The sequence below is a fragment of the Ranitomeya imitator genome, chromosome 5 (genome assembly GCF_032444005.1).
Source record: "Ranitomeya imitator isolate aRanImi1 chromosome 5, aRanImi1.pri, whole genome shotgun sequence".
Classification (NCBI taxonomy): Eukaryota; Metazoa; Chordata; class Amphibia; order Anura; family Dendrobatidae; genus Ranitomeya; species Ranitomeya imitator.
The window spans coordinates 344765341-344785749 of NC_091286.1; the positions used below are offsets into that span (position 1 = coordinate 344765341).

The 20409-nt window shown below is 46.0% G+C and overlaps 1 protein-coding gene across 4 annotated transcripts in view; it reads right to left on the bottom strand.

Annotated features, from left to right (window-relative positions):
* Window positions 1-20409, bottom strand: part of DOP1A (DOP1 leucine zipper like protein A) — a 129945-nt gene that overhangs the window by 39810 nt on the left and 69726 nt on the right. For 2 of the 4 annotated variants that reach the window (XM_069726440.1, XM_069726443.1), the window contains exons 8-14: window positions 20127-20236; window positions 16662-16770; window positions 16179-16299; window positions 12219-12338; window positions 11650-11761; window positions 10771-10800; window positions 6307-6540 (exon numbers count right to left, since the gene is read on the bottom strand). In XM_069726440.1, coding sequence (XP_069582541.1) covers window positions 6307-6540; window positions 10771-10800; window positions 11650-11761; window positions 12219-12338; window positions 16179-16299; window positions 16662-16770; window positions 20127-20236 — 836 coding nt within the window. The remainder of the gene's footprint in view (window positions 1-6306; window positions 6541-10770; window positions 10801-11649; window positions 11762-12218; window positions 12339-16178; window positions 16300-16661; window positions 16771-20126; window positions 20237-20409) is intronic. The other 2 variants (XM_069726441.1, XM_069726442.1) reach the window with 2 other exon arrangements.

Genomic DNA, 20409 nt, shown 5'->3' on the forward strand with positions numbered 1-20409 from the left:
GGCCGAAGAAACGGCTAAGCCATTCTTGAAAAACGTCAGGAAGCCCAAATGAAGTGTCCATCCTCTGGAAGGAAGTTTTCGACACGTACGTACTCAGGGCCCTCACATTGTCCAGGGTATGGGGAACCCATTCCGTTTTATGGACCGGAGCGGAAAGAGAACAGGGAAGAATGAGTCCCTCGTAACAGCGGAAGTACGATACCACCTTTGTAACAAGAAATGAGGACGGCCTGAGGACAACCTTGCCTCGATGGTAATAAGGAAAAAGGTCTGAAGGAGCAGAGTGGCCAGCTCCGAAGACACATCTGAATGACATGATCGCAGAGAAAAAGGGAGGGGGGACTTCACAGTATAGCAAAGTCTATCCAGATCACAAAGAGTCTACTGTAAGACTCCCAGAACTTTTACATACGATAGGGAGAGACCACATGTAAAAAAGTCTCTGCGAGAAAGTCCCTACTTGCAGTTTTGTTGCAATAAGGTGGAAAAATACTAGGTCCACCAAACAAAAGAACCTAACACCTGACTTGGCCAGTGCGGATCTCCCAGGAACACTGGGGCCTTCCTGCTTCCTAAAAGCCCTCTGGAAGAGGCGAGAAGGAGCTGGTATCACAAAAGAACCAGAGCATGCACAGCGATGGCTTTGGGTCTCGAAGTTGAACCATGAACTCGAGTAAATTGGCGTCCAGTCTGAACGCCATTTGATCTACATCTGGAGTGCACCAGTGAAGACAGATATGTTGGAAGACTTCCGGATGAATCTCCCACTCACATGAGGCGACCCTGGCGGCTGAGGAAAAAACTGCCGGTCGGAGTTCTACTCCTGGGATGAATACTGCCGAGATCACCGAATGATAGATCTCTGCCCATCAGAGAGTGTGAGCTACGTAGGTCAAGGTGCCTGACCCCGGGTACCTGCTAGATGATAGACGTATGGCACCATCGAGACAATATCCAACTGAATTTGGATGGGGAGACGTGTCAAAAGGCATTAGGCCTGCTGTAGGAGCAGAGGTACTGTTGTGATCCCCAGAAAACTGATTGGGAGACTGGATTCCCGAGATAATCAGAGGCCTTGAGCAGTGTGGTGTAGTCACTAGTAAGTATTGAACCGGGAGAAAGGATCTCCCCCTGATGAAAAAGACTCTCAGAGAATACCCTCTGGAAACCTGTGTGCCCTGCAGAAAGCAAGCGGAGCGAAGGGATTTGTCTCCATTGCTATTATTCTCCATAGGGATCTTCAATGCCGATCGGATGGAATGAGGGCAGAAACGGACCGGGGCTGAAATTCAGCCATCCTGAACTTGCTTCATTTAATGACGGAGCAGAGAAGATAGCCCACGGTCTGACAGGCCGTTCTGGCATTTGCCAGAATTGCCGGATGGCCATTTCGGCCCGGAATGAGGGGAGGAGTAACCAAGAGCGGGGGGCCCGGAATGAGGGGAGGAGTAACCAAGAGCGGGGGTTCCCTGTTGAAGGACCACGGCCTTGTCTCAAGGGAGGATTACCAACCCTCTGGAGGTGGCCAGTATCATCCTTAAACACGATATCTGCTGTGCTGGAAATGAGAAAGAACAGTCTAAGCCTTTCCTCCAGACCAGGAGAAGAAGATTATCATAAGGTACATATAGACGGGCTCAGCGTAGACTTGGAAGAACAGCTGAAAGTCGACCAATTAGGGCAGGACGGCCACACACCCAGACGGGCTCAGCGTAGACTTGGAAGAACAGCTGAAAGTCAACCAATTAGGGCAGGACGGCCACACACCCAGAGTGCCAAAGGAACATGACAGCCGCCATGATGATGGCGAACACTCTGGGAGCAGTAGCAAAGCCGAGGGGCAAGATCGTGACTTGCCTGTTCAAGCTTGTTAAAAGTTAGAGGTCCAGGATCAGTGTTACTTTTCGGTCCCCTTTTTTGGAACCAAGATCCCTTAGATCTAGACTGTGCTGGACAACACTTCCACTGTTGGTTGGATCTATAGGAAGCCTGCGATCCTTTGTTCCTGTGTGGGGAACACCTCCATGCTCACCGGATAAGCGACCACTCTGTAAGGGAGTGATGTCAGATGTTTTTTTTTTTTTTTTTTAAAGTCTGAGTACGATTCCGTTCTCTGATCCATCAAGCCCTTCTGAATGAAATGGCATTCGCTGCAGAAAGCGCTGATTCCCGCATTCGAAGAGGCATGCACCACAAAGTCTCCCGCTCAAGAGGTGTGATTGGCCAGCTGTACTGTTTCCAGAAAAGAACAACTGTTCTGAATCAAACAAATATAGACCAACACTGGAACCATCAGTAACAAAAGCTACATAGACCAAACACCCTGTGGTGAGGTCTATAACACAATTACATAGGACACTCCTATGCGTTGTGGACACTACTCCAAAATTTTTTATTTTTTTTTTTATATTGTGAATCAAAGTAGCTAAGGTCTCCAGCCAGGGGACAATTGCTGTGGCAACCTGTGCGGGGCTAAAGAAAGGCAGAGCGCTGAACTCGAGGCCGCAAGAATCAGATTGTTTGACAGTCCATGGAATGTGTAAAAGATGATCCATCGGGCAGGGATACTGGTATACCATAGGAGTTAAGCTGCTAGGTAGCAAACTGCGCGGCTGCATCCGGCAGGTGAGGAAAAGAAAACCATGTCTTGAGTAGCTGTCGTCATTGAACGTGCAGAGATAAAAAGATGAACCCTCAATCAACCATCCTCTTAACAGGGAGGTGGAGAGGGATCGCCCGCCTCTACGCATCATCCATTAAATAGTGGCGATGCAGAGGGGGATTGCTCGGACGTCAAAAGGAGAGCGTCTGTACAACTATGGAGATCAAGTCCCCTGGAGGCCCGGCTGTAGCAGAGTATACGTGGAGGCGGCACTCCATGTGCTCATTTGATGATGTGTGAGGAGATCGGTGTCCTTTGAAGGACCCGTCGCCCAGAGTATACGTGGAGGTGACACTCCATGTGCTCATTTGATGATGTGTGAGGAGATCGGTGTCCTTTGAAGGACCCGTCGCCCTTAAAAAAAAAAACAAAAAAAATAAACAGTAAAACCAGGCATGGCATCTGGTGTTGCTTGATGAGGCATCTGTTTCTAGAGCAAGTCCATATGCAATTATTCATGGTGGGGGCGAAACCCTGGACTCCTATGCTGTAAAAAACACCAGTGTTTACCACTGCGCTACCATGGTGCTCGCCAGTGAATCGCTTATCTGGACGCTCGCTGGCCAGGAAAAAGGCAAATGCACTACTAAGGAGTTTATCTCCGTTTGGAGTCCTTGTCAATCTACAGAGATTGGTTGGTGGCCTAAATAGGCGAATCCAGCTTGTGCTGAGGATTTGGAGAGTCCAGAAACAAGATCACCTCCGATTCAGATGCAGAGTCTAGCTCTCAGCAAATCATTGGTGAGGGAGATCAAGAAATGAAGCTCCCGTTTTCTAGATGCCTGTGTGTTTTTAGAATACTTGCGGCCCCTGCTAGCTGAAGGCTCCCATGTAGGAGAGGATCCATGTGTATTGGTCCTGCGAGAACTCCGAACCACAGCAGGTTCAAACAGGGATACAATCTCTTGATCAGAGAAGCCATGGATTGCGGCAGTGACGAAGCCACTCAGAGGAACTAGGTACTCTGGGAAAAAACTGGGATCGGCGGCGGCGGAGGGCTCCTGTGCTAATTTGAAGTAGGTACTCTGGGAAAGGTGACCGGTTACGGGCTGGTTATGTGCCTTTCAGACCAAGGTATATTGGTCATGTACATTGAAGACCAGGGAATGCTGGTTATGTACGTTTCAGACCAGGGAATGCTGGTCATGTACCTTAAAGACCAGGGAATGCTGGTCATATGCCAAGACCCGCTGTAGAACCAGAGCCAGGAATACTGGATACAGCGTTATGCTGCTTGTTGTGCGTTTTTGCTGATCGACTGGGCATAGTTTCCCAATCCATTATGCACCTCTGTATGCTGCCGGAGGAGGAGTGAGGGGGGGGGGGATGGAGCGGCCTCTCCCTACCCGGATCCCGAGTCCCCCGTCAGCGTTGGATTAGTCTCTCCAGCGCTGAATACCGCCGGGTCCGATGCAGCAGCCGCTTCTGGATGTTCACAGTTCGTGTCCGGAAGCGGCAGGAGGATGAATATGGCCGCCGAGAACATGCTGTGTTCTCGTCCTGAGCGAGAAGCGCCTAAATAGGGGGCGAAGCCATAACGCGCAGCCTAGTATGGACGGAGGCTTCGTGTTGCGGCCTACATGAATCTGAAGCCGGGGGCTAAATTTTAGGTGGCGGCCGGCGCTAAGCAGGAAAAAAGGAGAAAATGACCCATCGCTACATAAAAGGATAGGGAAAAAAACGCCGGTTGCGCAGAGCCCTCCAGTTGCTAGATTCTTGGCACTTACCTGGGAAGCTGCCGCAAGGCCGAGTATGCAGCTCTGTTCAGGTCAGGGAAGTTAGAAGAGGTCCTCTGCTGTCACTGCTGTTTGGATGGTGCAGGGATAAAGAGGAACCCTCAATCCATCGTCCCTTTAGCAAGGAGGTGGAGAGGTACCGTCCGCCTCCTTGTACCATCCGCTTTCAACAGTGGTGGTGCAGTGGGGACTGCTGGGACGCCATAGATAGGGGCCTCTGTACATCCAAAGGGTTAATCACCTAGGATGGGACAGGGCTGAATGTCCGGCAATAGGCCTGGCTGGGGAAGAAGATACATGGAGGCAACACTATGTGCTTGTCCGTTCAGGGTGTTGGGAGATCGATGCCCTTGAAGGGGCCTGTCGCCCCTAAGAATCAGCCCAGGCTTGGCATCCCACGTCGCAGGAGAGGATACGGAGAGGCGACATGCTCCGTGCTCGCCTGTTGATGGTTCGGGGAGATCGGAACCTTGAAAGGATCCGTCGCCCCTTCGTTGTAGAAGGTAAAATCAAAAATGTAAAAGGTAAAAATAAAATAATAAAGAGTTTTGGGTCTGAATAGCAGACCCGTCCATGTGCCTCCTACGGACACTAAGCAAGAACTGGTTAGCTGAGAGCCAGCAGGAGGGTGTATACTGCAGAGGAGGAGCTAACTTTCTTTGTATCACTTAGTGTCAGCCTCCTAGTGTCAGCAGCATACACCCACGGTCTGTGTCCCCCAATGAGGCGAAGGAGAAAAATATATATATTTTTAAAAACGCAAAATTTTATATTTTTAAAAACATTTTTTCACTTTTACTTTATTCGTTAGTCTCCTTATTGGACCTGAACATGCAATCATCTGATCGCTTGTAATATACACAGGAAACCAGGCGTAGCATGCAATTAAAACCTTGTATGGGAAAGATGGGTGGATAAGGGAGCTGAGCTTAAGTATTAAATTAATGCACAGGTGCACTTAGCACCCTTATTCACCTCTCTTACCCATACAAGGTTTTAATTAGGTGCAACGCCTGATTCCTATTCACTCCCCATTCAAATGAGGCTGGTTTGGCACATGGAGAGGTAGGATATTTAGTGGTAAGGTACCATTCATATTAAAAGGTACAACTTAACGTGATTGGATGGTGTTTGCGCTCTACCATCCAGATTTAGGTACACTGACACGGTTGGATGATGTTTGCGCTCTACGATCCATATTTAGGCACACTGACATGGTTGGATGGTGTTTGCGCTCTACCATCCATATTTAGGTACACTGACACGGTTGGATGGTGTTTGAGCTCTACCGTCCATATTTAGCTACACTGACACGGTTGGATGGTGTTTGAGCTCTACCGTCCATATTTAGCTACACTGACACGGTTGGATGGTGTTTGCGCTCTACCGTCCATATTTAGCTACACTGACACGGTTGGATGATGTTTGCGCTCTACCATCCATATTTAGCTACACTGACACGGTTGGATGATGTTTGCGCTCTACCATCCATATTTAGCTACACTGACACGGTTGGATGATGTTTGCGCTCTACCATCCAGATTTAGGTACACTGACACGGTTGGATGATGTTTGCGCTCTACGATCCATATTTAGGTACACTGACGTGGTTGGATGGTGTTTGCGCTCTACGATCCATATTTAGGTACACTGACACGGTTGGATGGTGTTTGCGCTCTACCGTCCATATTTAGCTACACTGACACGGTTGGATGATGTTTGCGCTCTACCATCCATATTTAGCTATAGCTACACTGACGTGGTTGGATGGTGTTTGCGCTCCACCACGCATATGTAGATCTAGGAAAAAGAGCTCATATAACTCATTCAATTCATACAAGTGAATGAGCTGCATATAAAACCAGCATTAGAAACAATACATGTGCTATAAGTCAGCATCAGTCTTACCTTCCAATCCTCCTTGTCTTTACCGGAGCCATTTTGGCCACTGGAAAGCTGGAAGGAGCCTTCGGTGCCTGCAGACAAAAGTGGAGGTTGTACTTTGCTGAGAATCTTCGAGCAGAGTCTTAGCGAATCGGTCAATTCCTTGAAGTCCAGGGCTTGGAGGTGGCTGGTCAGGGCAGATATCATTCGGAGCAGCAGCTGAGGGAGATGTTCAGTCTGTATCTCAATGTAAGTCTCCTATGATGAAAAGGAAAAAGATGAGGCAATTGGTTACTGACATTTCTAGTAAATGAGTGTTTTGGGGCAACTGAGGAAGAGAACAGGGTCTCTAGTGCCACCTATTGGAAGCAACAAGCCGAAAATACATATCGACCCTTTAATGAGTATTGCCACGTGATTTGGCATGACTTGTCACACGTGTGTGTGTGTGTGTCTTTATCCAGATTAGAATTCTGACATTTTTCGGTGAACTAGTTGCTGAAGAGGCACACACTGAACAACATTGGAAAAACCAGTCTGATCATCGGACATATTGTCCTAGTGCATTCTGTATTTTTACTGCTAGAAGTGCCTGGAACACTGTGATTGCAGGATTCAGTATGGACGAAGAAAACATTAAGCAAATCTTCCATTTATTTTTTTAGAAACAACATAATGGCAGACCCATAACCATATACTTTCACGATGTACACATAATGGCAATTATGGAGATTTTGTCACATCCAAAAGCTCAATTTAAAGAAAGCAGCCCAATAAAATTTTAGGTTAGTTTTCTCAGTTATGACTATCCAGAATATGATCTTTAAGTATTCTGAAAATGAGGGTGCTGGTTGTACCCTTGTGTGGAGACAAGGGGGGGTGAGTCAGTGAGTTCTCTAGTCTGCTGGCCCGAGACCGCATGAACCAGGGCTCATCTTTTTACCGTGGGCATAATACTACTCAGACTATACAGGGTGAGGGTAAAACAGCGTGGCAATACTTTATTAAATCACCAACAGACAATAACATGTAGAACTGTCCCAGCAAAATACCCAAGATGGTGCACATTTTAGAGTCTCACCCTTCCACTGACCCACTGGGATAAGAGCAGCTGTTACTTCAGAGCTTTCAGGGCCGACTACCCCCACCTGTGGCACGCACAGAGAGGAGGTAACAACAAGCTTAGGAAGCTGACAGTCCATTGAGGCACATGGCCACGTGATCAGATGATCACAGCCTGGATTCTCCGAACGTCTCCAAACAGCCAGGTCACTGGTGGGTCCAAATACTGGCTTGCCCAAATGTATTCATAGGGCTCAGGTGACCAGTGGGTCCAAATCCTGGTTTCTCCTAACGTATCCATGGGTTCAATGATGGTCAATAGAGCAGATCTGTAATCTTCCAGTAAGGGCTGTGGTCCCCGAAGCTGGAGTCCTGTAGAATGTCAAATCTGTGTCCCTCATGATGGAGCCATGATGTCTTGGCGGTGGTCCTGTAGAGTGTTCCTGGCTATGGTTTTGCAAAGAGTCTGTTTTTTTTCTCAGAAAGATAAAAATGCATTTTTGTACACACATCTGTGTTTCAGGTCCTCATCCACAGGTGAGGGGAAGGTGTGATGAGTTTAACTTATTGTTAGAGCATTTTATCAATTTGCATAGTTTTCCTCCTCTGTCTTGCAAGTCAACAAGCCACAAGGTCCCTCACAATGGTCAGTCAACATATCATCAAACATTGATTATTCAATGACCCTGTGCCCATCTTGCAAAGATACCAGACAATAAGCTGTATGAGCTGATATAAGAGGAAAACAGCAGCCAATCAAAAATATCAAGAATCAACATTTAAGACTTAAATGTCAACAGTCTATGGTTCTTGACCAACTGAAAATAGATGTCTGGATAATTAAGATTAAATAAGGTGTTGTCACACCTTGGTGTGGAAAAGCTTAGTACGCCGTTTTACACCATCTTCCTTTTATTGACTGACAACACTGGCTTGCCCAGAGTCAGCACTGCCTGAACTTAAAACACAGCGGAGCGCAGACACTGACCCTGCAGCGGCGGAGCGCAGACACCAACCCTGCAGCGGCAGAGAGCATACACCGACCCTGCAGCGGCAGAGAGGAGACACCGACCCTGCAGCGGCAGAGAGCAGACACCGACCCTGCAGCGGCAGAGAGCAGACACCGACCCTGCAGCGGCAGAGAGCAGACACCGACCCTGCAGCGGCAGAGAGCAGACACCGACGCTGCAGCGGCACAGAGCAGACACCGACCCTGCAGCGGCAGAGAGCAGACACCGACCCTGCAGCGGCAGAGAGCAGACACCGACCCTGCAGCGGCAGAGAGCAGACACCGACCCTGCAGCGGCAGAGAGCAGACACCGACCCTGCAGCGGCAGAGAGCAGACACCGACCCTGCAGCGGCAGAGAGCAGACACCGACCCTGCAGCGGCAGAGAGCAGACACCGACCCTGCAGCGGCAGAGAGCAGACACCGACCCTGCAGCGGCAGAGAGCAGACACCGACCCTGCAGCGGCAGAGAGCAGACACCGACCCTGCAGCGGCAGAGAGCAGACACTGACCCTGCAGTGGCAGAGAGCAGACACTGACCCTGCAGCGGCGGATCGCAGACACCAGAGCACAGACAAATGACCCTGCAGCAGCAGGCGCAGACACCAGAGCGCAGACACTGACCCTGCAGAGGCGGATCGCAGACACCAGAGCGCAGACACTGACCCTGCAGCGGCAGAGAGCAGACACTGACCCTGCAGCGGCAGAGCGCAGACACTGACCCTGCAGCGGCAGAGCGCAGACACTGACCCTGCAGCGGCAGAGCGCAGACACTGACCCTGCAGCGGCAGAGCGCAGACACTGACCCTGCAGCGGCAGAGAGCAGACACTGACCCTGCAGCGGCAGAGCGCAGACACTGACCCTGCAGCGGCGGATCGCAGACACCAGAGCGCAGACACTGACCCTGCAGCGGCAGACACTGACCCTGCAGCGGCAGACACTGACCCTGCAGCGGCAGACACTGACCCTGCAGCGGCAGACACTGACCCTGCAGCGGCAGAGTGCAGACGCTGACCCTACAGCGGCAGAGCGCAGACACTGACCCTGCAGCGGCAGAGCGCAGACACTGACCCTGCAGCGGCAGAGCGCAGACACTGACCCTGCAGCGGCAGAGCGCAGACACTGACCCTGCAACGGCAGAGCGCAGACACCTGAGCGCAGACACTGACCCTGCAGCGGCAGAGCGCAGACACTGACCCTGCAGCGGCGGATCGCAGACACCAGAGCGCAGACAATGACCCTGCAGCGGTAGTTTCAGTGCAGTAGCCAAGGAGTTACTGTCTGATTTGTTCGCTTGTACACTGATTCACAAGGGTCATTTTCTGGATAATCACAGCTGAGAAAACCAAATGATTTAATTAGTTTAAACTGAGTTTTGCGAAGAGATTAAAAAAAGTTAAATTTTTCTATGCATATTATATACTTTGCTAGAAAGGAAACTGTAAGAAACCGGTTCCTAAAAGTATCCCCTTAACTTATCGATGTGCAAAAAAAACCCTCTATGTATAATCAAGAAAAAGAACATGCAATTTCCTTGAAAGATTAGAAAAAAACTGACATTTTAAGAAACAAAGCAGTCTTCTAACTGGATGTTCTATTTAGGTTTTCATGCTCCTAAAATGGATAAAAAAAATATCAAAAATAACAATGGGCATGTGAACATAGACTTACATGGCGATGGCGGTTTGTTAATTAACTATTACTTCATTTTTTTTTGATTCACTAATAATGGTTTTTGGCATTTTTATACTCTGTATAGTAAACAGAACGTATTAGCAGTACTAACCGGCAGAACTTGGAAACTTTGAATAGGCCATCAATTAATTTTGCGGGGCGGGGTCAGCCTTTGCCAATCCTTGTAATCGGCCATGATGATTCAGCGAGTACCGCCTTCCTGTCACCAGTTACAGGCACAGTAGCCAAGTTTCATTCACTTGAATGGGGAGGCTCTGCACTACCAGTGCAACTACCACCGGCTGACCGGTGAGGAAGTTGGGAGTCCGAAACCCTCTGATTTGATTAATTGAAAACTGCTCCAAGCTTGGAAGATAAAGATGTACACTACCAAACCCTCTGAGGACAGGACAATAAACTACAATCACAACATATGGCGCTGCGGCAATGGTTGGTGCATGGAGCTGCATCTTTTAGGCTACAGAAAGTTAGGACCCACTGAGAGGTTCGCCATGACGTGGCAGTGGGCTCCATACAGTCTGTTCAGAATGTTAAGCTAAGAACCTCATGTTCAGTTTTGCCTAGCGGGATTACATCAATGTATGATTTTTGGATGTGCGTTCAGTCTTTTTTATACAGGTCTAGCATACAATCATCACATATGTATATTAGGACACCAATATAAAGCTTTAGAAAAAGCACAGAAAGGAAGAAAGGAAAGAAAACAGGCCGTCATACAGTACCTGACAGATCACTCTCATACTCCTAGTAGGCTTGGGAAAGGAAAGCAAAAGGTTGAATAGGATGGAAAAAGCAGGTTGGGTAGTTATTAGATGTGCACAGAAAATAACGTCACAGCATTTTATAAAAAGGGTTAACAGCAACAGTCCCTGGAGGAAAACACCACGCCATCTGCCCTCAAGACTGGTGACGGCTTTTGCTACCAGGCACAGGGTGGGTTTGGCAGTCCATCCATAAACATGAACACAAAATATAACATTTATAGAGTGCTTTTCTATGGAAACAGAGCAGCAAACCCCTAATAAAGGACAGTTAACAAATCTGAACCACTGGTCTGCCATCTTCATTTTAGAAGGTTTAAGTGGACACTACGGCTGCGATTCATCATTTGCGTTTTCTATTGTCAATTTTCTTAGTCTTTTAGTATAAGTTGCCTATTTGTAGGCCAAATTCTTCAGAATGACACACCAGATTGATAGATTTTACACAAAGTAAAAGAAAAAAAATTGCTAATTTTTTAAGCACAAAAAGTTGTGCATTTTGCAAATGAGAGTAAAAATGTAACCTAAATAACAGTCGTAGATAAAATCACTCCAGTGGGAAGGGGGGGACATTTACGACAACTTTTAATTAGAAATCACAAATGATGATTCAGGTGAAAACATCTGGGAACCCCAAACTCTGCCCACATTGACAAATTAAAAAAACCAAAAGGGTAACAAACACAAAAAAGTAAGATGAATATGGCACAAAAAAAAAACAATAAAAAAGTGCAAAAAAAAGAGCAACAATTATTAGGCCCTTATGTTTTGTTTTCTGAAATTTGGCTCAGATTGTCTAAATTTATAAAACTGATGTCAATTACCCTGTATATTTCTTACCAAAGACACGATATCGAGCAAGAAATCCACCAGCAAGCAGAAATTGATAAGAGGTAACTCGGACTGATTACCGCCATCAGACGGAGGCTGAAGTCTGGCGTGTAGCGTCCTCCTAACAAAGATTACAACACAATTTCCAAACTAAGTCAATGCAGTCATTTACATTATTATAAGACAGAAAGCTAAATGGGACTTCTATGTAGGTGGGACTTTGTCTCGGCTCATACTATACAATAAACCGCCAAGGTAAAACTCCATTATTAGAGAAGCACGGTTATAGATTGCCAAATTAAATTCTCTGAAAATTAAATCCACAAAATGGAACTATATTTGTTAAAAATGCGACATTTAGAAAGAAATAAGACTTGAAAAGTGCAAGAGAAGAATAAAAGTAAAATATCAATAATACGTCTGCGCCGGGACTGAACTGCAGGAGATTTGTCACAGCGGAGTTAAATGCTTACTTGCCTAAAGGACCAAAAATGCTGTAATAAATCATCCGTACAGCCCGAGTGATATTAAATAAAAAGCAAAATAAAGTGCAGGATTTATAGTCAATTTGTACTTACCTGCAGCATTCTTCAAACCAACGTGCAATGTAATCCCACATGTAATAAGGCTCAAAGGAATTAAATAGAAGGTTGGCGGTCTTAATGAGCTCCGCGGTCCTCTTGTTTTCACGCAGTTTACTTAACAGAAAATAAAAAAAAATATTTTATATTGCAAAAAAACATGCAGGCAATGTAATAGGTGCTATTGCACCTTCCAGCATAGCGCTACTATGGCACCCAAGGGGTAAAAAAAGAAAAATCAATAAAAAAAATATTACCCTCCTAATCCACAGACCCAAGCATACAGTCCAGCGCGCTCGGCTGGTCTTTGCTTACATTCTTGCATAGTTGATTCTTGCATTCACGTGACTGCTGCAGCCAATCACTGGCCTCAGTGGTGATGCTACAGCATATGGCACAAGATTGCTGCAGTGGTCATGTAGATTTATGCTATGTCATCACTTAAAGAAGCACTCCCAACAAAGTTTTTATCCTCTAATATACTGCAATCATCATACTATATAGCACTATGTACGTACAATTGCTCATTTTGCCTTTCTACCCAGTTAATTGTACTGCTCTATGTAGAAATAGGAAGTTTCTTGTCCCAGTAGAAATCATTCCACTCTTCAACTTCTGACCCAGCTGCTCCCTCCTCTCCCCGCCAGGGACCTTTGCAGTGACTTATTACTTATTGGCCTCCTGTTTCTACATAGAGCTTAGAAGGATTAAGCTAGTCCGTTTTTAATCACGTGATCTCATAAACCTAAAAGGAGAAAAGAAGAATTAGCTGGGTAGAAGGGTAAAATGAGTAATTGTAAGTACACAGTGCTATATAGTAGGATAACTGCAATATATTAAGAGGATAACATTTTGATGGGATTGCTTCTTTACACGACATAAACAAAGACAGGGAAGGGCAGCACGAAAGCTGGAGTAGATTAACCAGGTGAGTATTTTTTTATTATTAAGCACAATTTTTGCTGTTAGCAATTTTTCTTATAATCCTTTAATAATCCATGACATACTACAATATCATGGAGTGTGTCAGGGCGTTTACTCTCAGATATGGGAGGAGAGCGGCTGCACAAGCCATGGGGTGGGCGCAGCGTGTGGGAGGGAGCAGCCTAGGGGAAAATAGGCAGCTCCACATTTTGGATTCAGACTTTCTGCTGAGATTTGACAGATCGCACAGGGGAAGGGTGTGTCGACTTCACTCATCTCTGAGAAGGGGAGAGAAGGACTCAGGAGGCATCAGTTCTAAAGGTCCACCATTTGCCCCAGGTCAGTCAGGGAACTGCTCCGAGGGCAAATAGTTGCTGGAAAGGCTTCCCCAAGGCTATGCGCACACGTTGCAGATTTCTGCAGTGCGCAGGCACCGGGCCTCTCTGACCTTTCCGGCGCCTGCGCACTGCAGTACTTTGCTCTGCCCTCAACAGGGCAGACAAAGTATGTCTGCGGCAGAGACGCGGCGTGAAGACCAGAAGAGGACCTCATGGAATGAAGTTGGGAGATGCTGTTCCAGACCAGAGACACCCATCGAGCAGGACCGCCCCTGGGTGAGTATAATCTAACCTCTTCTTCTCCTCTTTCAGGTAACATCGGCGGCTTATCTACAGCATTACAGAATGCTGTAGATAAGCCCCTGATGACGGTGAGCTTACCTCACCATCGATTTTGGGGGGGACAGGTTCCCTTTAACAACAGTGATCAATGCTACTCATGATCTCTGCTGTTAAGAGTTAACCTTTTTCATCCAACTATAAATCACTTACTAAGGCATTATAGTGTCACAATCCAGCTGAGCCGTTTGTTCGGGTGCCCATTGCCCCCCACAACACGATCATGGGGAGGTCAACCGGTTGCTTTGACAGCAGGGGCCCGGATGAAGGCCCTCATGCTATTTCTCCTGTGTCGTCCAGCCACAGGCATCATGGGAGACTGATTTTCACTATATACAGCAATACAGTGGTATTGCTGTATACAGTACAAGTGACCAAAGGTTGAAGTCCCCTATGGGGACTGAAAACAGATGACTAGTAAAAAAGAAGAATACACCATACACATTGTTTAACTGACGAAGAAATAAAAAGTTATCCGTCATGGAAAACAGAGCCATAAACGTCACCGTTCTGCTTTCCGGCCGCTGTGCTTACACAGGGCAGAGAAGCAGAGCGCCGAGAGACAGACAGCGGAAGGTAAGTATGTAGTGGTTTTTTTTTTTACTTTTACGCTGGTAACCAGGGTAAACATCGGGTTACTAAGCGCGGCCCTGCGCTTAGTAACCCGATGTTTACCCTGGTTACCGGCATAGTTGGTCGCTGGAGAGCTGTCTGTGTGACAGCTCTCCAGCGACCAAACAGCGACGCTGCAGCGATCCGGATTGTTGTCGGTATCGCTGCAGCGTCGCTTAGTGTGACGGTACCTTTAGCTTATAGGCCAAAAATGGGGTGAGAGAATCCCTTTAAGACTATGAAAAAGAAGCAACACGGCACTCGTACTAATAATCAGTATAGGTGCTCAAGTAGGGTATCCAACCCAGGAATCCAAAATAAGAAAAAAAACTTGGCACTCAAGAATTTTGGTGTAAAGAAGAAGATCCTTTAATGTGCATCCACAAAGATATAAGTTTGAACATTTTCGGTCCACATCCGGACCTTCATCAGAACAATTTTACTGGTATAGTAGGTAAAGCATGTATAGGGTCACTGTTGGTACCAACTGGAATATTCAACTGGCCTGGATGTAATGAGAGATCCTGTGGATGTCAGCGCACGGGGAGTATGGTGGAAGCCGCTCAGAGATACACGCTTTACCTAGTATACCAGTAAAATTGTTCTGATGAAGGTCCGGATGTGGCCCGAAAATGTTCAAACTTATATCATTGTGGATGCACATTAAAGGATCTTCTTTACACCAAAATTCTTCTTGAGTCCCTTTAAGAATATGTTCACAAGTTGCATTTTTTTTGCATTGGCTTTTTATGCAAAGTTTAAGCTACTTACAAAAAGCAGGTTTTGCTTAGTTTTTGTGGCATTTTTATTGCTGCGTTTTTGTCAGGGTACATTTGTCTCTTGTGCATGCTGATAAAGTTTAGTGCATAAAAAAATAATGTGATTCAACTTCATCAGATTTTGGCACCAAAAACGCATGTTTTTGCACTACCCATTTCTTTCATTGGGTGAAAAATGTTGCAAAACGCAGCTCTTTGACAAAATAGTCAAAAAAACAAAGAAGGTGTTTGCATGAGATTTCTGAAATCTCAGACTTCGTTGCTACTGTGAAACACAGCTGAAAATTTGTATTAAAAAAACGTAATGTGTGAACAAAGCCTTAAAAGGGTCATCTGTGACCATTTTAAGATTTTTTAACTATTGGCCTAAGAAGTAACAGGCAGGTAATTACTAACTACCTGCCTGCTGCGTCATTCTCTGCCGGTTCAGAGTGATCACAGATCGCTCCTGCCAGCGATTAAGCAGCTTCCTCTGACGTCACGTTGTAACAGAATAGGTTTCTCTTCCGCTCTGCTTTGTTGAAGGAGTGTGACTGCAAAAATAATGCTGATGGACAGCCGGCTCCCCACTGCATAACTGCGGGGAGTCGGCTGTCAATCAGGATGACTTCGGCAGTCACGCTCCTTCGACAGAGCAAAACAGAATAGAAACCAATGATCTGTTGATGTGGAGCAGCTGAATCGCCATTAGGAGCATCGGTGACCACTCTCAGCAGGCGCTGGGTAGAACAGGCAGAAAGTTATCAACTATCTACCTGTTAGTCTTTAGGCCCACAGTTAAAAAAAAAAAAAAAAGTAAATAGTCCTGGATAACCTCTTTACAGGGTTAAAATTCCAGACAACCCTTAATAAATAATAAATAGCAGGCAGTGATTCCTGAAGTCTTTTCTTACTGGTGAGACCAGAGTTAAATATATTTGTACAACTTCAGAGAGATCTGTATAATCCCGTCCAATATCCGTTACCTGCTGAGCTGCGCAGGGTCCTTGCTGAACGGGGCTTGTGTCTGTAGATCCAGCTCGGCTTTGCACTGGGTATACAACGTTCTGAACACTTCAATTAACACGTCTTCCAGAATCGCAGGCCCTGGCACCAAAACAACCATACAACTGTAAAGCAATGATCCAATGCCAGGAACATGTACAACACATCAGATGGAACACCGGGTGTTGCCAGAATGCTCCAGAAGGACATCTGCGCCAGTCACTTGTTTAATCATACAATCCACTTTATTTCTCGGCTGAGGTTAGTCTTGCCGGCAGATATTAGCAGTGGTGGGTAAAGCAAACCTTAAGGCACAAAATAACCAGAGAAGGGGAGTATCTGAACTAATACTATGCATTCCAGACAATTATATCCGAATGATCGGGCTGAACATACGTGAAAGTAGGGATCACAAATAGGGGACATTTAACCCAACTACTTAAAAACAAAAATGACAATAATACCAAGCTCAGGTTTGTCCAGTAAACTTATCAGGATGCGGAAAGGCTTCAGGTCCTGCATCAGTGCTTTCTCCCGGCTCAGTTCCTTTCCTTGTAAAATTCCCACCATTGCCTGAATAGGAAGGCACAGAGAAGCATTGACACACAATACCATAACATGTTTCCATTACAGAATCTTTCTTGCACTATTTGATCTTCTTAATTATATTTCCTTTTGGACATCAGAGTCTGCCACAGTCAAAAAGTATTCAAAAGCTAGCGAGATACCTAAATTATGGACTGACAATGTCAAATCAAAAGTCAAGTGACAGGTTATTTGTAGACACTCTTGAAAGTTTGAAATTGATCCACCACCATAAAAGCCTGCCCTATATGAGAAACATTATTACATCTGGCTAATGGCACCTGTAAGGAGAGATGAGCTATTTAATTCGAGTTGGCTTGATCCAGCACCTTGTCCAGTCCTCCGGGGAAGAAGGTCATTACTTCTGTACCCAGCATTCTAGGCCTGGCATCCAGGAAGTCTCTGGCACTTACTAGGTCTCCACGTCATCATGATGGCCCATATGGAATAGTAAGCACACAAGATGAGCCCAGGACACAAGGCTGAGGATGTGTGGTGCAGAAGTGAAGACCAGCGGCCACAATGGACCGGACTGGGTGCCTGACCAGGCCAGCGAGAATAAAATTGCTAATCAGTAAACTGTAGGTGGTACTATAACCCCCCTTTCTCTCAACAATGGCTGGCAGCCCACATTTAAGCCAGTTTCACAGATCTGGCCACTTGTATCCTGACCCGAACTTAACAGTCTCATAACTGCCCACGAGGCTCCTCTTGAGTTCAGGTCAGGGGGATCAGCAGCAGGACTAGATATCATGGTCTGTACTAGGACCAACAATGTCAGGTGTGTGAAACCGAACCCATACTGAAGTATACACAGCGATGTAGGGATACGGTGGGCTCAGCGTCCGCTGTATTCTGTGGTAGTCTCTATTAGACAACCAGCACAATATTTATGGTGGCATTTGGGCTAACTGTAATGCAGGCATATTAGGGGGACAGATTTGATTTAATATGCTCATTACCAGTGACCACCAGCTATGATATTATCAGACCATATTCCTGTACGATCAGACACAGCCATTACAAAGTACACAGCAGGGACACATTTATAAGATTATATTGGCACAGGGACATATTATCTAAACACATCCAATTGTGGAAATGATTATGATTCCAATTTCTATTGATAAAAGTGTTAATGAAAATCAACTTTGTTCGTGTGAAAACCCCTTAAAACACACACAATTCAATACATGCACATACACATATTTAGTTAAAAAATATGGATGCGACTGCTTCTTTAATGATTAATAATAATAATAATAATCTTTAATTTTTATATAGCGCTAAAATATTCCACAGCGCTTTACAGTTTGCACACATTATCATCGCTGTCCCCGATGGGGCTCACAATCTACATTCCCTATCAGTATGTCTTTGGAATGTGGGAGGAAACCGGAGGATTAATGGTGCGCATACACCTGGAACGCGTCCGTCGATGACATGTCTCGTAAGCTGTACTGCTGACTATGTCCTTGAAGCATTTTGTGAGAATATAACATTCGCTGTTAATGGAGCTGGTTTTCCTTCATTTCACAAGTCTTGATGGGGCATTTCTCCAATCTCCAAACGCGATTACACCCATATAAGTTACACTAACATCAGCACAAAAACACCAGGAGCTTCATGGCATGAGTTGCCATGACTAAGTGATTGTTTGCAAGCTTTACTTCACTAAGCACAATGCCAACAACCCTATGAAAGGGCGTAAAGCATGCTGTCCATGGACTCTGGAACGATGGAAAGGTCTTCTGTTGAATGAAAAATCACATCTCCATCTATAAGTGAATATGACACATGCAAAGATGGGACTGAATATAGACAATGCAGATCAGATTGAATCTTATAGTGATCATTACAGTTATTTAGTGTGATGATCTCATTCACTGGTATCAGCAGGGCTGGCATTAGAGGCAGGCAGACAAGGCAGCTGTCTAGGGTCTCCGCTCCTCCAGGGGCCCCAGATGAGCCAGTGGCATGCCGCTAATAGTGGCACCCCACACGGCTGCTGAGGGGCCCCAACGCCGCCCCCTCCTTCGCTGATTCAACTTATCAGCATCATAGATGCAGATACAGTTGAAAGCAGTGATGGAGGAGAGAGCATCTGCTGATGATCCCTCTACCATCACTCCCCCTACCTGTGACTCAGCAGGCGAGCGATGATGTCACTTCATCGTGTGTCACGCTGTACCAGCAGTGGAGCTGATGAGACCGGAGCAGAGACTGGATCAGCGCGGGGACAAGGAGTAGGGGTGAGAATTGTGCGAGTGTGTGTATGCTTTATTGTGCGAGTGTCTGTTTGCACTATGCTGTGTGTTGGGGGGGGGGGAGCTGCACTATACTGTGTGTTGGGGGAGGGGAGCTGCACTATACTGTGTGTCGGAGAGAGCTGCACTATACTGTGTGTTGGGGGGAACTGCAATATACTGTGTGTAGGGGGGGAGCTGCGCTATACTGTGTGTGTGTGTGTGTGTGTAGCTGCAGTATACTTTGAGGGGAGCTGCAATATACTCTATGAGGGGGGGTTGCAGTATACCCTGAGGGGGGCTGCATTATATTCTATGAAGGACTATGGGAAGCTGCATTATACTGTATTGAGGACTATCTGTCCCCATCATTCTTCCTCTGCCGGTGTAAAGATACTCGGGAACAAGCGTCGAACAACTTCAATGCCGTCGATCATGCTTGTTTAATGGCCTGAACTCTGCACCTGTAAATACAGCCGAAATGTTTGCGTGCTGTAGAATACGTAAGCATTTGGGGCACCACTTTAAACTTTTCCCCAGGGCTCCACTTTCTCTAAAACTGGCCCTGGGTATCAGCACAATATCTAGTATATAAGGTCCAGTTCCTCATGTCATGTATTATGCGGATAGTTATTGTATCTCTTGTAAGTCTAGTAAAAACAACCTGCACTTTATAATTCATATGTGCCAGTGCTTCACCATTGAGTCTCTGCTTGCAGATTTACATTTTTACACAATATAGAGGCAGTCTGAATCTCACTTATACGTATTAATGATTTGGATTTATGTACTCCATTGTATTGTACCAATGCTTCTGATGGACATGTCTGGATTTGATGAATGCCAGTAGAACGTGAACTGCTTGACTGCATTGTGGCAACTATATAGTTTGGTGGGCAAGGGATAAATGTATGGGGTTGTTTTACATTGGTTGTCCCAGACCCCTCAATTCATTCATTCATTCATTCATTCACACGAGATACCAGAGCAAACCCCACTAAGGTGATAAGGAGTTTTGTTGAACCCACAGTTCACTGAGTTTGGTACAGCACTGCAGTATTCATTTCATATCACTTTCTGTCTAGAAGAATACCATACCTGTACTAAGAGATCTTTAGAGAATGTATTGAAGTAGTAAGAAGCATGCTCCTCTGGATTGCTTTGTCTTGTGCTCCTTGGCCCTGTAATGGTCCCATTGTTATCAAATCCTAAGAAAGACATGGAAAGTAACGTCAGATCACTCCCAGGTATTACACCAAGTGCCAAATGTACGGAATCACCGGTAACTCACCAGACGTGTGGTCCACAAAAAGATAGCATAAAAGATAGCACAAGAATAGTCATCAGCAGAGGGCTCACATATCATCCTAGATGTTCACCT